Source organism: Nilaparvata lugens, chromosome 1, assembly GCF_014356525.2.
Source record: "Nilaparvata lugens isolate BPH chromosome 1, ASM1435652v1, whole genome shotgun sequence".
Taxonomy (NCBI): Eukaryota; Metazoa; Arthropoda; class Insecta; order Hemiptera; family Delphacidae; genus Nilaparvata; species Nilaparvata lugens.
In genome coordinates, this window is record NC_052504.1 from 37,641,303 (window position 1) to 37,659,691 (window position 18,389).

General features: G+C 34.7%; 1 protein-coding gene across 1 annotated transcript; it reads right to left on the minus strand.

The window, feature by feature from the left end:
• Nucleotides 1-528: 528 nt before the first annotated feature.
• LOC111059903 (26S proteasome non-ATPase regulatory subunit 13) lies at nucleotides 529-13,614 on the minus strand. The gene is made up of 8 exons (XM_039420885.1): nucleotides 13,218-13,614; nucleotides 12,367-12,480; nucleotides 10,447-10,636; nucleotides 7,150-7,286; nucleotides 5,760-5,874; nucleotides 4,326-4,514; nucleotides 2,771-2,968; nucleotides 529-702 (listed from the first exon to the last, which is right to left on the minus strand). The coding sequence occupies exons 1-8, from the start codon at nucleotides 13,325-13,327 to the stop codon at nucleotides 604-606; spliced, it is 1,152 nt and encodes a 383-aa protein (XP_039276819.1). The 5' UTR covers nucleotides 13,328-13,614; the 3' UTR covers nucleotides 529-603.
• Nucleotides 13,615-18,389: the final 4,775 nt, after the last annotated feature.

Consider the following 18,389-nt stretch of genomic DNA (forward strand, 5'->3'; position numbering starts at 1 on the left):
GGTATCATAGAGGATAAAACGTTTCTCATCTATATCAGCATGAATTTTTCAAGAGTATTCATTTTAGCCGTAGAAATATAAAGTACTTATTAATTACTCTGCATGATAAGGATAATTATGAATGCAATCGATTAGAAACTGATATGACAATATTATTAAAAACGAGAAAATAAATTGGACTGTTCTATCAACAATTCTGAAATGTTATGTGTCTAATTGATTTGGAGAGGAGTATGACATCAAATAGAAAAAAATAAATCAGTCAGGAGATTTGCAACTTTGATTTCGCTTCAGTTTTTAGAATGATTAAGAATAATTTCTATGTTGTAGGTGTAAAAGGAATGAAATAAAATTTAAGGAATCACTACTAGAGAAAATATATTTTTTTAATATTCAAAATTATCGATTGGTCGTTGGTGAATGCATTTTGCGTATTTTTTGTTGGCAGATCACGAAATAAAAATAGATGTGATCGAGAAGGCATTTTTAGGAACATCAAGAGGAGGAATGTTTAAATAATTGAGATGATACACAAAAAAGTTATTTATTGAAGATCGTGTTAATACAAATGTGACCAAAATTATGAATGAAAAGTTTCAAAAACTATGCCAGAAGGAATTCTTGACTCCTTTCCTCAAGTAATGCTTCCATCGATTTTACTTCTTTGCACCACATGGTGAGTCGCTGAACCATTGAAGCAATCTAAAAAAATGCCATTCAATTATGAAGAAACTTGCAGTACAACATTTAATTTATTGTAAAACGCAATTTACCAAAAAATTATCTAGATGATACTATGATGAGTAAAATAAGGCCCGATTTCCATTCTAGTCCAGTCACTATGCTTGTAATGTTGTAGTTCTGATTTTTTAATATATTATTTGGATACATGAGAAAAGTCCAGAACCAGTTTTTTATGCAAAATCTCCTTGTGCTAGATACAAAGTGGCCCAAAAACCTCGTATTTTCGGTTCATTTTCCAGTTTTCAGCTATCTCCGCAAAATCCAGTAATCGGACAGAAAAATTTGCTCCCGCCTTTTGTTTTTAAAAAATTCTGAATAAAATGAGATCATTCAGAACTCTCTATCTGCAATGAGTACTGATTTTCTCTAAAATGAGTAAATTTGAAGAAAAAATCAACTTTGATGAATTTTAGTTTCTGATCAATAATATCTTCCGATTGTTACCATTTAGATGTATAATTCATATTCCTCTGGGCGTATCTTTGTGCTCTACAATCTGAGATCAGGTAGAGCGCTCTATCTCATATAGATTTCCAGGTACAGTATATGTTTATCTATATTGACTGAACTATGAGTGGGATAGCATTTTTCAACAATGATCTATTTGTAAGTTACGGATAGGCCTCCACATAACTAGTTTTTATAGTCGATATGCGGGTAAACTGTAATTAATTGTTATATCTGTCATATCAATGATGTGCTACTTATAATTATTGTTTTCTTTCAGTTTTTTAGTTAATTAAAGTGAAGGAAACATAGCCTAATCTACTTTTTGGAATGTATCACCTAGATTTGGAAGAAAAATAACACAAGGATTGCCTTAGTATTTCATCTCCCAAAGTTTTCAGTGTCGTTTGTTACACAAATAAATAGATTCAATAAATACTGTGTTAATATTTTTTCTTATGTATTGGTACCTGAGGATGTCCATGTATTTGTCAAAATTTTAATGATTGATTATTGATGGTTCAAAGTCTAACCAGCGTCACACAACTTCACGGGATAGTTCTTTACCGTATTTGTTAAAATATGATTGATTGATTATTGATGGTTCAAAGTCTAACCAGCGTCACACAGCTTCACGGGATAGTTCTTTACCGTATTTGTTAAAATATGATTGATTGATTATTGATGGTTCAAAGTCTAACCAGCGTCACACAACTTCACGGGATAGTTCTTTACCGTATTTGTTAAAATATGATTGATTGATTATTGATGGTTGAATTTGTATTATATGATGAAGAAGCATGAATTTTTCATAGTTATCTAATAATTTTGAAAAGGTGCAATATTGATTTGTAATATATTTTCTTATGTACTTGAAGATGTCAAAGTATTTGTCAAAATATGATAGATTGATTATTGATGGTTCAAAGTCTAACCAGCGTCACACAGCTTCACGGGATAGTTCTTTACCGTATTTGTTAAAATATGATTGATTGATTATTGATGGTTGAATGTGTATTATCTGATAAAAAGCATGTATTTTTCATAGTTATCTAATAATTTTGAAAAGGTGTAATATTGATTTGTAATATATTTTCTTATGTACTTGAAGATGTCAAAGTATTTGTCAAAATATGATAGATTGATTATTGATGGTTGAATGTGTATTATCTGATAAAAAGCATGTATTTTTCATAGTTATCTAATAATTTTGAAAAGGTGTAATATTGATTTGTAATATATTTTCTTATGTACTTGAAGATGTCAAAGTATTTGTCAAAATATGATAGATTGATTATTGATGGTTCAAAGTCTAACCAGCGTCACACAGCTTCACGGGATAGTTCTTTACCGTATTTGTTAAAATATGATTGATTGATTATTGATGGTTCAAAGTCTAACCAGCGTCACACAGCTTCACGGGAAAGAACTACGTGCACTATCGGCTTGAGATAACAGTAAGAGTAGCGACAAAAACCCCTATACCATGGGATATCGACTTATGCTATTGTTTCTCTATGGTATTACTTACTGAAAAATAATCTATGTTTGAGAGTTGCGTTATAGTTTGGATTTGTACCTGTTTGTTGTCGAGCACTCGCGGTTGCACCCAGGTCATGTGCACGTTGCCGGCCACCTGGTCGATGGAGCCCTTGACGAGGCCTTGGGCCAGAGCCTTCATCACCAGCAGCTCCACCTCATCCAACGGCAATCCCGTTTCATTAGAGATCTCACCGAATGTCAGCAGTCTGTCGTTAGCCTGCCTCTTGAACGTCATCTACAAATTAATTTTATTAAATAATATGAATAAATTATATCAAATAATATTTGATTAGATCATTCATAGTTGCAAATTATCAGGAGCCTCCACTTACGGTACCAAAATTTAAAATCAATAATGATAAGAGAGGATGAAGAATGTATTTTTGCGTCAAAACAAACCAATAAAAATATATGGAGAGATGAAATTCAGGTCTCGTATGAGAAAATATCTAAGACTGCTTATTGTGTCTTAGACTGGCCACTAACGGTGGAACATGCAAAATAAACATGCATGTTCATCATCAGCGAAACACTGATGAACAATTTTATGACCAACATAAAATGAACAATTGATAAACCACTAGAAAATTAAAAATTAATAATGATAGAAAAATAATAAATTAAACCTCAAATAGAGTAGCGAAGAAAAAATAAACAAAAATCAGATATACAAAAACCTAAGCTCGAAAAATGTTGCAAGAAACGTTTCGCTGTGATGACACAACAATGTATAACGACTGTGTATGTTCATGCATGTTCTACCCTTGATTATTGTGGGCTCACAATACTATTTTTCTTTCAATCATAGATTAAGTAATTAATTTAAAATGGAAAAACATAAATTTGGAATTTGAACTTGCAAATTGAATCAACATAAGGGTATGATCACATTGGATGCACGTATGTGCAAGTGCACGTGAGACATGCATGATAAAGCGCGCAGATGAGAAAAAGAATCAAATGAGAGCCATGGAACACTCACATTGAACGCGTGCACTTACTGGTGGTGTTCAATGTGAGCAGCTACAGGCACGTCACAACGTGTTTCTATGGCTCTTTCCACATTTTGTTTCTCATCTGCGCGCTTGGTCATGCATGATCTGATTTCACGTGCATCCAATGTGATCATATCCTTAACCACACTAGTGTTAATTGAGAATCTAATGATTTACTTTTCGTATAATTACAAAATCTAGTGAAAAATAATTAGTTTCGGTAGGTAATAAACACAATGTCAATCTCGTAACAGACTGAGTCTTAAATGATGAACAATATTGCTTATCTTCTTGTTATACAGACCTCAGTCTATTAATTTTGATAATTTTTTCTAAACCAGAAAAGTGTACTAAGCACTTTCATTTGATCATTTGAATTGAAGTTGAGTTGGTCAATGCACATGGGCCACATAAGAAGCAACACGAGTAAGTATGATCAGCAAGCTGAAATCTAAGAACGCATGACGTTTCTTACATCTAGTCAAGTAGAGATAAATTATATAAATAAGATTTCATTTCTAAGATATCATAACTCATTATTTCCTTCAATTTCATATCTATTAATATGAGATAAAATCAATAATATCTATTTATTACCTCCATTAGACAAAGCAGGTAGATTTTCTGCTTCAACTTCAAATTGTGGGCCTTCAAATCTGGAATAGTTTCCCACTGAGGCCTCATTTTCTCGAATTGTGCTATATTGCCAGAGTTGAAAGCAAGTAGCAATGAAACCAGCCACTCATTGGGTGTATTTTTTAACGAGTCCAAGATAGGGTGAGCCAACTGAAAATAAAATCATGAAAATACGATATAATATGGTGTGATCTAGCATAGAATCAACAATCATGAGCTTTTAGCAATATAGGCTACTTATTTTACTCTAATCTATATAATTATATAAAAGCGAAATGACACTCACTCACTGACTGACTGACTCACTCACTCGCAGAACTAAAAATCTACCGGACCAAAAACGTTCAAATTTGGTAGGTATGTTCAGTTGGCCCTTTAGAGGCGCACTAAGAAATCTTTTGGCAATATTTTAACTATAAGGGTGGTTTTTAAGGGTTTAAAGTTCGTCTTTTAGCATGTATATTCTTCTTATTCTCTTAATTATAATTGAAAAATGTCCATACCATATGTTAATATAGAACTATAATGTAGAGAGAGTACCTCTTCGAAACAGTTGTTAACTGGTAACTAAATTAATAATTTTGTCAGGTTGGCATTAAGTTGAGTTGACTTTGTTAGGTTGGCACCAAGTTGAAGATTGAAATACATTTATCGCGGAAAAATCTCTGCTACTTCAATCAGAGCTATTCCTGGGAATATTATATTACTAGCCGTCCGGCTCGCTTCGCTCGCCATGTCCGTTTAGCCAGACGTTTAGTCTGGATCCCCGACTGGATCGTCCTAACATATGATAAAAATGCCCAAATGAAAAATGCAGGCGAGCGAAGCGAGCCTGCTGATCTCATTCTTGGACGATCCAGTCGGGGGTCCAGGGGGCGGAGCCCCCTGGCTAGACGGATATGGCGAGCGAAGTGAGCCTGACGGCTAGTATAGTATATTCTATATACTATATTTTATATTTATATACAATACTATTATAGTGATATACTATTTTATATAGTATTCTACAATATACTTATCAGCAACATACTTACAATATACTAAGAACAAAAAAAAAACGTAATATAAATAAACAAAAATTTATTTGAGACCAGTAGGATTTTAATGGACCATATTTGATTGACATTTCACTATTTTCAATTACGCCTCATCCAAGAATTGAGTACAAACTTTTCAACTGTGAATATGAATTCAACCGTATCCTTGTAATATATTTTCATTTTATATTGGGAAGTAGGAATATTCTTGCTTTGGAAGCCTAGAGTGAATGATTTCAGTTTCTATTTGACATTGTAGGAGTGTCAACCATAAGAACTTGATTAATGGTTACATATGATAGAATAATAGAAAATATTACATTGACCTATTGGGTTAAAAATTATTGAAACCACCTACCAACTCTCCAAGATTGTAGACACCCTCTCCGAGAAGAGCTGCAATACCCAGGAAAAAGGCGTGTTGAGCTTGATCTCCAATAGCAAGTTCAGATAGATCAATACAGCCGAGATAGCTGAAAGACAATGGAGAAGTAACTGTTAAAATATCCCCAATAAGAGAACAATATTTTGGATAACAGAATTTTCAATATTATTGGCCGCTTTCACACTTACCGATAGTCGGCCGACATTCATTGTCACAACACCCAAAATGTTCGATTTGCTGAGAATCAGCTGTTGGTGAGAATTAGCCAATCGGAGGAAATTGTGGATGTTGTGAAGATCAATGTGTCGGTGGCCGACAATCGGTAAGAGTGGAAACGGCCATTCACACATGTATCTATTTGAAAAATAAGAAAATCTTGGAATAAATTCAAATATACAATACAAATAAATTATATACCGTATGAACTATATGAGTATGTCTCATCAGTATTGCAAAATTTTCAGAGATTTTTATAAAAAGCCTACAGTGAGGTACACGTTATAATGGCAGTACTAGATTAGCATTGGTTGCTATCCATGTCTGAAACTCGATAAAGCAGATAGCATTATCCTTTTCTAACTCTGCAACGTTTCCAGATCGTTTTTCAACAATGTAGAAATATGAAAATGTATTATTTAATGATTGAAAAAAATATTTTTTGGATAAAATATAAATGATTATTTGAAAAAAGAATGAGCACAACAAATCTACCTGTATCAATTATCCTCTATATCAGGCAGAGAATCGGCAACGCTGTTCTCCTATCTTTCTCTATTGCCTTTAGAACATGGACCTCACTATAGCTATCTTATTATAGAGAACGAAAATTGGAGAGGCAGGTGATGATGGCTCCATCTATGAGTGAACTAGGTAAATTTCAAGCAGTAAAAAAGTTCAAAATGTTCGTCTGCTTTGTGTTTGTTTACATTTGAAATGTCATCATAACCTGACTTCTAATTAAAAATAGGCTATGTTTATTCAAACAATTATGAGAATTGAAATTAAATAACAAGAAAAGTAGAAAATATATAAAATAAGAAACCAGTAGCACCAATTCAAGCCTTTACTGAACCATTGTAATTGGACAAGTAAAGAGTATTTGTTTGTTTTTCTCTAAAACATAAATAAAACCTGATTTTAAAATTCTCATATGACTAAAACATTTGTAATATTTATAATAAAAATGCAATAAAAGCTTATTGCAATTAAAAGCTATGCAATTTAAAGCTTGAAATTTACCAATTTCACTCAGAGATGGTGCCACCATCAGCCGCCTCTCCAATACTTGCGTTTACTATAGGTTCTAAATCGATGAAAAAATCAAATCAACATGATGGATTAAGAATAAATGAAGGTAACTCACCGAAGAGCTGTTTTATAATAATCAGCATGCTTTCCAAGTTGCCGATAGTATTGGCTAGCAAGGAAATAGTGTCTGCCATGGACAGGAGTTACTCCATCTTCTCCGTCTATGATTTTCTCAACCTCTTCAATTATTCTCTGTAAAAAGATCACACAATTAATATCACAATATTTATCTTTTTATTATTTGTAATCTTGTAATTTGTTAAATACTAGTAGTTCTGTGAACAGTAGACCTCACGCAGTATTCTCATCCACAAGTACCTGATTGAAACTATAGACCTTATGGGAATACAGCAATAGACTGGCTTCTCCACACATCTGTGTAATCACTTGTCAGCTGATTTATGATGAATAATTCTATAGTCTGATTTTTACTCTAATATTGGCGTATGAAGGAGGCTCCTTTTTCCTTTGATATTATCCTTGAAATGCAAAATTTCCAAAACCTTGTATATACGTCGACGCGCAATTAAAAAAGGAACATACCTGTCAAATTTCATAAAAATCTATTACCGCGTTTCGCCGTAAATGCGCAACATATAAACATTTAAACATTAAGAGAAATGCCAAACCGTCGACTTGAATCTTAGACCTCACTTCGCTCGGTCAATTAATTTTGTGAATTCATTTGTTTCAAATATTTTATATTTTTAGTAAGTTACTTGCTGAAAAACATATCGGTATATCAGAGCCCTGAATGATATAAGGACAATAAAATGGGTTTGACAACGTTGATCAAAATTATTTCTGCCAGTTTTCTGAACCGAGAATATTGCATTATTATTCTTGTATTGTTTAGAAGCATAATAAAACTGATTTTAATTTTCTTATTACCAACATTTCAGTCCATTATTTCTTGATAAACAGTAGTTTTATTCTTGTAACATACTTCAAGAATGATTTTTTCAGCTTGTTATGGATGAAATTCAGTTTCGATATTGAAGTTGGCAGGATTGCATGACTAAATGATTGATTAGATATATCAAGGTTTGTAATGTTCCGCTTAATTATTCATGTATAAGGAAATGTTAGGCTCAACTCACACTACATCGACTAAATCGTACGACTCCAGTCGAGGATACTCCAGTCTCTCGACCTTACGACTTTCTTGCTCATTACTACTTCAGTTCCATGCTACTCCATTTCTGACCTCACATTATTAAAAATCTGAGATCTAATTCGTCATTTCTGTGCTTGCAACAAATATAATAATAATCATTATAAATATATTGTCTTATATAGTTTTTATTATTGTCTTATCGAAAATGATGAAACGTCACTTTCATAAAACTTAACTTCACTTCCATTAAAAATGCATGGTACTATGCAACTCAAGTCGAGACTCGACCAACATGTCGAGTCGACGCTCGACTCAGTCTCATAGTCGTGAGGTCGCGGAGACTAGAGTCGACTGGTCTGAGTGCCACCATTTGAAAGCACATGCTGCGTCACAAAGATACTATCGTCGCAGTCTCTTATCGACTTGAGCCGCGTAAGTATGAGTTGAGCCGAAGTTTCTATGAGGGTTTGTAGTATTTTATTATTTCATTTTCTTATCATCAGTATAATAAATATTATTTATTGACCGAGCGAAGTGACTTCCAAGATTCAAATCGACGGTTTGGCATTTCACTTAATGTTTAAATGTTTATATGTTGCGCATTTACAGCGAAACGCAGCAATAGATTTTCATAGAATTTGACAGGTATGTTCCTTTTTTAATTGCGCGTCGACGTATATACAAGGTTTTTGGAAATTTTGCATTTCAAGGATAATATCAAAGGAAAAAGGAGCCTCCTTCATACGCCAATATTAGAGTAAAAATCAGACTATAGAATTATTCATCATAAATCAGCTGACAAGTGATTACACAGATGTGTGGAGAAGCCAGTCTATTGCTGTATTCCCATAAGGTATATAGTTTCAATCAGGTACTTGTGGATGAGAATACTGCGTGAGGTCTACTGTTCACAGAGCTACTAGTAAGTTTGCCTATGATTTTTCACAGTGTATGATTAATAGTCTAATGAAGATTTTTTTCAAGTATGAATTCAACAACTATCAGATGATTTTCACTAAAACTAGCTTATTATTACTAGTAGTTCTGTGAACAGTAGACCTCACGCAGTATTCACATCCACAAGTACCTGATTGAGACTATAGACCTTATGGAAATACAGCAATAGACTGGCTTCTCGATACATCTGTGTAATTACTTGTCAGCTGATTTATGATGAATAATTCTATAGTCTGATTTTCACTCTAATATTGGCGTATGAAGGAGACTCCTTTTTCCTTTCATATTATCCTTGAAATGCAAAATTTCCAAAAACCTTGTATATACGTCGACGCGCAATTAAAAAAGGAACATACCTGTCAAATTTCATGAAAATCTATTACCGCGTTTTACCGTAAAGGCGCAACATATAAACATTTAAACATTAAGAGAAATGCTAAACCGTCGACTTGAATCTTAGACCTCACTTCGCTCCGTCAATTATTATTATTTTTGAAGGGACGGATTCCAGGATCCAAAGAACCCCACACGTCAACCGAAGCTTATTGTGTTCCCAAGTAGTATGTTAGTTAACCAATACCTGTAGTTGGCAAACCAATACCTGTGTCCTTTACAAGAACCAGGAGTTTTCCCCTATGCTAACATCCCATTCATCAACTGGTTGCTTGTCACAATCCAGTGTGATATGCTTGGCAGTCTCTTCAGACTGATTAGTCCTCGTGACCTACGTGAGTTCCACTCCTGGCCTTCTTCCGCTGAGGAAGGGGCGTCCAAGCTGCCTCTTGGGCGCCCGGCCACCCTCGACTCAGCCTTTGACCCACATTTGTGCCTGGAGTTTCACCCATCTCTGGTCTCTTGAGTATTTCTTTTTGCCCCTCCGAAACTGCCCTCATGGGGCAGATCCCGTGGGTTTGAAGGCAAGGCAACTTCTGGAGTTGCCTTGGGGTTCCTTTTAGTCGCCTCCTATGACAAGCAGGGATACTGTGGGAGAATTCTGGTTTTCAACACATTCTTGAGTACGATTTTCGACTCAAAGCTCCCCCAACCCACAGGGGGCCGAGCTCAAAACTAGCTTACTCTAACTTACTTGAATGCCATAATTTATTCGAGCTGCTACATCAACAGTTTGAAGTTATCTTTAGAAAATTCAATATTTTTTTTGTCAATAATTCGTAATATAAAAATTATATTATAGTAAAAAACAAGTCATATTAGTCCTAGAAGACAACTTAAAAATAATTATAATTATGAGCGATGTCTAAGACAACAGTTGCAAACCTTTGTTCCATCAAGATCCTTCAGTTTATCCAACAAAATCTGTCCTTCGAGAACTTTGCATAGTGCCACAGCACAGTTACTCTCCTTCACTTTTACTTCGGTTTTTTCCAAAAACTTTATAGCTTCTGATTGGTCAGGAAATTTTGGCAAGATGAATGCAATAATCTCTACTAGAGCCAAGGGATTGATCCTGGAACAATGAGAAATTATTACGGCACACTTCATAGAAAGTAATTATTATATGACTGTTTAACAAGAAAATAACAATAAGTTGAAACAAATTGAGAAATCAATGAAGTTGCTGAAATATTTCTTTTTTATCACTATAGACCTATTATTAGACTCTACATCTAATCAATTTACATGATTATGGTTTTGAATTATATAATTAGAAAGAATGCAAAATACTCTATTAAAGTCTGCAATAGCATCAATAGCTTCTCCTGTAAGTGGTCTAATTAACAGCTGCATGAGCAAGGTTTTTTCCAGATTTATAAAAGATCTCCAGGACTGTAACAGTTTTCAAAAAGGGTAATCCGGAAGAACTGTCAGACTATAGACCCATATCTATAATACCGGCATTCTCTAAGATCTATGAGTCAGTAATGTTTACCCAGCTCTTTACCTATTTTGAGGAGAATCTACTTTTCACAAGAGATCAATTTGGATCAATTTTGGCGCCGTTCAGTCCCTGATTGAATCTATACTCAGGACGATGGAGAACAAGCATTCAGTTGCCATGACCCTTTGCGACCTAACCAAAGCATTTGATTTTGTCTCCCATGATATATTGCTTGGAAAACTTGTGAGATATGGTGTTGGTGGAGCCGTCCTGAGAACAATACAGGATTACCTCTCTGGACGTACCCAGGTTGTTACTCTGGATGGAGCAAAATCTGAGGCACTACAAGTGAACCATGGAGTTCCCCAAGAATCTATTCTGGCCCCTCTTTTTTCCTAATTTTCATAAATCTCAGCATGAATGTAAAAGCATTATTGTTTGCGGATGACACCACTCTTGTTGCCCAGGATGAAGATCCCCAATTGGCCATCCTCAGGTCTGCCCAGCTGCTAGAAGAGACCAGTCCGTGGTTTGGAGCAAATAGACTGCGCATGAACCAGACTAAAACGCAGAACATGTTATGCACTGTGAGACGCAGCCCACCTTCCTTTGGTGAGCCTGAAGTTAAGCTGCTTGGTTTTATGATAGATGCCTCACTGTCATGCGACCAGCACATCAACATGGTCTGTAATCGGCTCTCCAAGGTGACTTACTTGATGCGCAAGTTGAGGAAAATTGTGCCGAGAAGCTACCTGGTGACTGCGTACCATGCTTCATATTTAACTATGGGATTGTACTTTGGGGACATGTGGGTTGTTGTAAAAGGATTCTGCTTCTTCAAAAAAAGGTGATCCACATCAATACATTCTCGCCATACCTAGAACATTGCCGGCCACTGTACAAAGAACTGCGGATCCTCAGAGTCTTCAGTCAGTACCTGCTTACCTCGTTAGTGCTTCTAAAAGAACAGCTACATAAATTTCAAGTGAGAGGCCAGTTCATCATTATTATACTAGAAGGCGTGATGATGTAGACCTGCCACAATTGCGATTGGCCAGATCACACACCAGTTTTCCAATTCGCACCTTGAAAATATTCAACAGGCTCCAATTGTGTTTCCGTGAATTGGAAGATAAACAATTTAAAAATGTACTTCGAGATAAACTCCTCGAAGTAAAGAGACGATCACTCGTTTTGTCTCTTTGACATGCAATCTCAATAGTTAGTGTAAATTTTATGAACGTTTGTGTTTTTTAATTTCTTATGACGAAATTTATCCAGTATAAAGACTGGTCATGGATGGAAAGAAAATTGAATCAAATTGAATGTGTAGGCTAACATTGAATCATGATACTCACTTAGTTTCAAACTGCTCTATGAAATTCTGATAAAGTTGCAGGAGTTCATCGCCATGTTGGAGGCTGGGATGTTTGACAAATGTTCTGAGTTTTATGGTCAGTTGATGCCATAATCTAGAACAAAATCAATGAAAAATAGGATTGAATCAATAAATCAAAGAAGATAGGAAATAGGCTACACTAATTTAAAACTTGTTTAAATTGAACCAATATTTTACAGTAGATGCTATAATGAATTAATAAGGCTAGGCTATAATGAATTTAGAAAAATAAACATGATTAATACAATGATACTATACAAGAATAATATTTAAGAACGATTAGGCTAAATGGGAAAATAAGCCAAGACCCAGTTGCACAAGTCTGTAAAATTTTAAATGTAGGCCTAATTAAATGCTAAAATTATTTGTTTTTGCTTCTCTGAATGGATAAGAGCAGTCATTAAGTATTGTCATTAAATCACTGTTAAAATAAGATTTTGTGTCAGATCTAAAAACAATTTTCAAAAAATAAAGTGCACCTGAAGGAAAAGAAGATGTAAAATTTGTGTAGGTCTACCACTATATTTTACATAAAGTAAACAAAAACAATCAATTGTTAATTTTTATTATTTTGTTAATTTTTTAGAATTCACATGGAAAACAAGCAATATTCATATTCCAAAAATAATATTGTATTAAGACTTAGTTGGATATGCTAAGTTAATCGGTTGACAACGAAGTGCTTGGGTGTAAGTTACTTATAATTTCTCGTCCCACTAACTAACAAAGATTAATTAATTAATAAATTCTGTAAATTCAAGACATTTTTTAAATATATAAATACATTTACTTTACTAAGTATTCACTTACTTCTTATTGTAGAGTTCTTCGATTTGAGCCCATTCCCCAGCCAAATCTTTATCGGAGCATGTTTGCTTGAAAGCTAAAAAATTTTCATGACTTGCAACACCCAGAGACATTTTTTACAATCTATATGAACAGCTCAATAGGAATCAAATTATTTTCAAATTAAGAAAAACCAATTCAATTGAAAGAATGAAAATGATGAAATGCAAAAATTGTGACTCCTAACCTCAAAACTCACAAACAGTTCATTAAAAGAATCGACATCGACTGTGTGGAATCGATCCACTCGTAACGATTCGTTGAAGTCGATTAATTTATCAATGGCGCCAAAAGCGGACAATTTTAAACTAAATTACAAATTGTAAATTTCAAGTTTGACCTTTATTGAATGAGCGCTAGTGAGTTCTCAATTTGACTTATATTTATATTCAAGGCAAAATCGTTGTCCGTCTGTTCGTATATATTCTACAATAACTTTAAAAAGAATTGATCAATCAGTTTTAAATTTTGAACACGTATTTTTCGAACCTTTTTACAGATCAATTTTGTTAGACAACAAAAAATTGTTGTGTTGGAGGAGGGACTTCCTCCTCAGTCATTGAGCCTCTTGCAGTCACACAAAGATCAATATTATAAAAACAATTTAAAGAGAGACTTTAGATACGGTACCCAACAATACAATTGTTTATCGAATTTCCCGTACTGAATGTTAGACAGCTTTTTATTAAATCTTTGTTGATCCACATCAAAAAATACAAAACGGAACTTGTGGGAGAAACAGTTAACCATAGCTACTCAACTCGCCACAGATCCAATTACAGCTTTGAGATACCTCAGCTGACTCACGGCTCTGAATTGACAAATCCTTCATACCTGGCCCATATCTTCTGCAGAAATGTGCCAGGGGTGATTAGGGAAGCAGAGGCGTTTAGTTTGGGAAGAGGCGTTTTGTTTAGGAAGAGGGTGTATAGGTGGCTGTACCAGATTGGTTGGGAAGCTTCAGAAGAACTACTCCAATCTCGTTATGCTTGGTGACCAACACGACTTCAAGGTTTCCAGACAATTAGTAAAGTAAATTCGTATGGTTTTTGTTGGTGGGGAGTCCCTTGCGGGAAGGTCCCACCGCCTGAATATTTAATTTAAGCCGTCAATGGGCCTTACGACTGCCTATACTTCAGCCGGGACCGACAGTTTAACGTGCCCATCCGATAACACGGGAGTGATCTGGTTAAAAACTTTTGGGTATTGAGAGGGTTCGAACCCGGGATCTCTATGCTGCTACGCAAGCACTCTATCCACTAGACCACGGATCACTCCAGACAATTGATTGGTATTTATTTTATCATTGATATAACCGGTTTGACTGTTTTGCCTTTCTGGTTTATGCTTTTTTTCATTCTCTCTTCTGAGAATTTCTGGAATCCCTGTCACTGCGGTCTTCAATAAAATATTGTTTTTTCTTCTTTATTTATTCTATTAATCAATCAATGTATTAATAAGTATACTTATTCCTACACACTCATTCTTAAATATACATAAGCACAATATATCATCTATTTTATAATCAGAATATTAATAATACATCCACAATATAAGTGTATTCTCTATTATTTACTTCTATGAGCAGATTAAGCTAATTATGTGTAAAGTGGAACACTCAAATGGATATAGTCTAGTAGGGGATTCCAAAATATGTTTATTGTATTTCTTATTCCTGTATTATGTTTTGACGTGACAACGTCTTATAAATTGGTTTGCCGGGTGACACTTCAAGAAACTGCGTTACGTTCCCACGTTATGCGCTCACAATGAGAGCGAGTGAGAGCGTTCGTTTCGGTTCACGGTCGTCTGGAAAGAGCACGAATAGGAGCAGTGGCGAGCAACCAGCAGCGACCCGAAGCATTCACCTGGAGAGAGAGTGAAACGGAGCAATCTCCTGCGACTGCGCCACTACTTGGTGAATAGAATATGTGAATAAGTATAAGTGAATAGGTATAAGTGTAAGTATAATAGGTATAAGTGAATAGGTTATGTTGTAGTAATCACAATGTTGTGGTAGTTTTCAATCACAAAAGTAGTATAAATCGTTTCTCAGCCAATAATAATTTGTTCAACTTGAAAAAATGAGCGCGACTTGCTATGTAAAAAATTGAATCGAGCACAGTTAGCCCGCCTAAGAGCGAGAGAGACAGAGTGATTTTGTTGAGGATGTGTGAAGGTAAAAATAAAATTTTGTTAATATGAAATTCAGTGCGAGATTCTTTGTATAAATTAATGTTTTAAATACAATTCTTTGTATAAATAAATGTTTTAAATTGTTACTATTAATTCATCCTTCTTTCTACTATAGGAATGAATATTCACATTAAAATTATTTTACCACTCAAAGTCGTTGTCACGTAAAACTTTCGCCCGTATACCAACTTTACAGGCAACTACGCAATTTTTTTTTGGAAATAAACTAAATTGACTCACTCCCTCATCCTTTCTCAGGATATAAAAATAAATTTCAAAGTGCATATTGGGAGAAAAATTGTAATATACCGTATAACATTTAGTCATCTGAAGAATCATTGCATGTAATAATATTACTACAGTTTTCATTTCATTCATTAACAATATCACAAAAATCTGGTGTGGCGCACTCACATAACTTTCCTTGTCGTTATGAAAATTGTCACCTGACGCTAGTGTTCCCGCGCATCTCAAGTCTACTACTATTCAAATATCTGAGCCAGCTGGTGACAGGACAATAACGCTGGAAACACACGAGGTCTGCTATATCTTCATAGTGAATGATTTAATAGAATCAACAGTTTGCAATTGAAATAATCACATTTTCTCGAATTTCGAGCTTATTTTCAAATACTAGGTGAAAATGTTACTGAACATTAATTGTAGAGATTTTCATGCTCAATCTGTTCCACTCATTTTTCTGTTCAAATTGTATCTGAAGCCTGATAATTGGGAATCTAAAATCAAACTTTGCATAGATGGGGCGGAGCTCCTGAAATTTTTTAAGATATGGGACTTATAGCAGCTGATAGAGCTTATCAATGACTAATTTAGGTATTAATTTGATCAAAATCGTTGGAGCCGTTTTCGAGAAAAACCCTGTTTTTGACAACATTTTCGCCATTTTAGACGTCATCTTTAATTGAATTTGATCGAAATTGTTCGTGTCGGATCCTTATATTGTAAGGACCTTAAGTTCCAAATTTCAAGTCATTCCGTTAATTGGGAGATGTGAGATATCGTGTACACAGACGCACATACACTCATACACACACAATCACCCTCCCACCCCCCCCCCCAACCACACACACATACACACACACACAGACCAATACCCAAAATCCACTTTTTTGGACTCAGGGGCACTTGAAAAGTATAGAAATTTACAAATTGGGGTACCTTAATTTTTTCGGAAAGCAATACTTTCCTTACCTATGGTAATAGTATTTATTTATTTATTCATATGCAAATACAATTCAGGTAAAAACAACAGGCATTTGCCCAAAACTGTTTCAAACCTTAATTTAGAATACACAGTCTAAAGGTTATGCTACTTACGTAACTTAAATGATAATATTATTTAAATAAATAGGGCAAGGAAAGTAAAATATTATCAGCTCAGGCTATTTGGGAGCTATCACACAGACAGTCCTTCATGCGCTGACACATGATCCAGCAGTTCAATTATAGGCTACGGTACATCATAATTTACAACTTTTACATTGAAAAAAAAACTTATACAGGTTGAGATATCATTGAGCGGTTTTCGCCATTCATTTTCTTTTGGAGCTCATCAGTATCGAAATCATGAATCACATGACCACCTTCTCATTTAAAAAATGAATTTGAATTCATATGAGGGTCAGAGATGTAGAAGCGATAGAGTAATTTTTCATTTCAAATAAAATCCCCAATGAAACCTATACTGTCAAATTATTCTTGTAAAAGAAATATTTAGCTGTTTCGATAATTTTCACCAACTCTGTATAATTAAAAGTTGCCGGTTTCTAAGATTACAATACAACAGTTCATGGGCGAGTTCTCCAACCCAGGTGGTCACTAGTAATAGTATATACATATACCTATATTTTTGGCATTGGACTTGAAAAATTCAATACATATAATTCAATGAAGTTATTGATATAGTTGACATAGTATTGAGTCATCATGGTTGTACCTGGTTGTTTTTCTGCAATTTTGTTTCTTATGAAATAAAAAGATCAAAATGATAATATATTATATAATTAAAAATATATAAATGATAATTATACTGAAACAATCGGCATCATAAAAAACCATTACATTGTAAATTTTTGCATAGAAATCTATTCCATTCTTATCGCCTAAACTTGATATAAGTAATCTGATAATACCTAATAGTTTTTACTTTCCTTGCCCTATTACGGGGGGGGGGGTACGCGACTATATAGGTGCCACCCCGACTACTTAACTCCCCGACTACTTGACACCCCGACTACTTGACACCCCGACTACTTGACACCCCGACTACTTGTCCCCTTTTAAAACCGTCTAGTTGTATCCTTTCTGAGGAGATGATAACTAGTCGGGGAGGACACCCTGTCGTAAGGGTTCGAGGTATCAAGTTGTCGTTTACGGTCGGGACTAGTTGACACCTCCGGTCCAGTAGGTGTCAAGTAGTCGGGGGGACAACTTGACGGCAGTGGCATATTTTTACATTTACATTTATTACATTCCTTAATCACAACATCAAATTGATGATTGGGAGAGAATCAACAGGATAAACCCAAAACTGTTCCTCTCCCTAATTTTTATAAAAATAGTCCAAATGAGGTTATGAAAACACTTTTATAAAGATCGCAAAAATTTACAGTCCAAATAAACATAATACTAAAAATTTTGTATCTCGGTTGATCAGAAAGATGAAAAAAATTATTATTACACTTAAAAATGCATTAATAAATTGAAAAATATTAAAAAACTTGATAGATTTGAAGCCAGATGATAACGAGGGTACAAGAAGTCGTCTACGGTCACGACAACCTATCCCCTCGACACCACTCCACAAGAAATCACCATTCCGGCTGGCTCTTCATGGTTATGCAACCATGGTGCAATCAAGAATAAGTATAGAAACAGGCTTAGATCTTTGAATAGTAGACTTGAGATGCGCGGGTACAC

Excerpts from the sequence above, each read along its gene's own strand:
- LOC111059903 (XM_039420885.1), bottom strand. The coding sequence starts at position 13,327 with ATGTCTCTGGGTGTTGCAAGTCATGAAAATTTTTTAGCTTTCAAGCAA. Across the intron at positions 5,875-7,149 it reads TATTATAAAACAGCTCTTCG|CTATCTCGGCTGTATTGATC; the intron begins GTGAGTTACCTT and ends ATTGTCTTTCAG. Across the intron at positions 703-2,770 it reads GAGTGCTCGACAACAAACAG|ATTGCTTCAATGGTTCAGCG; the intron begins GTACAAATCCAA and ends GCATTTTTTTAG.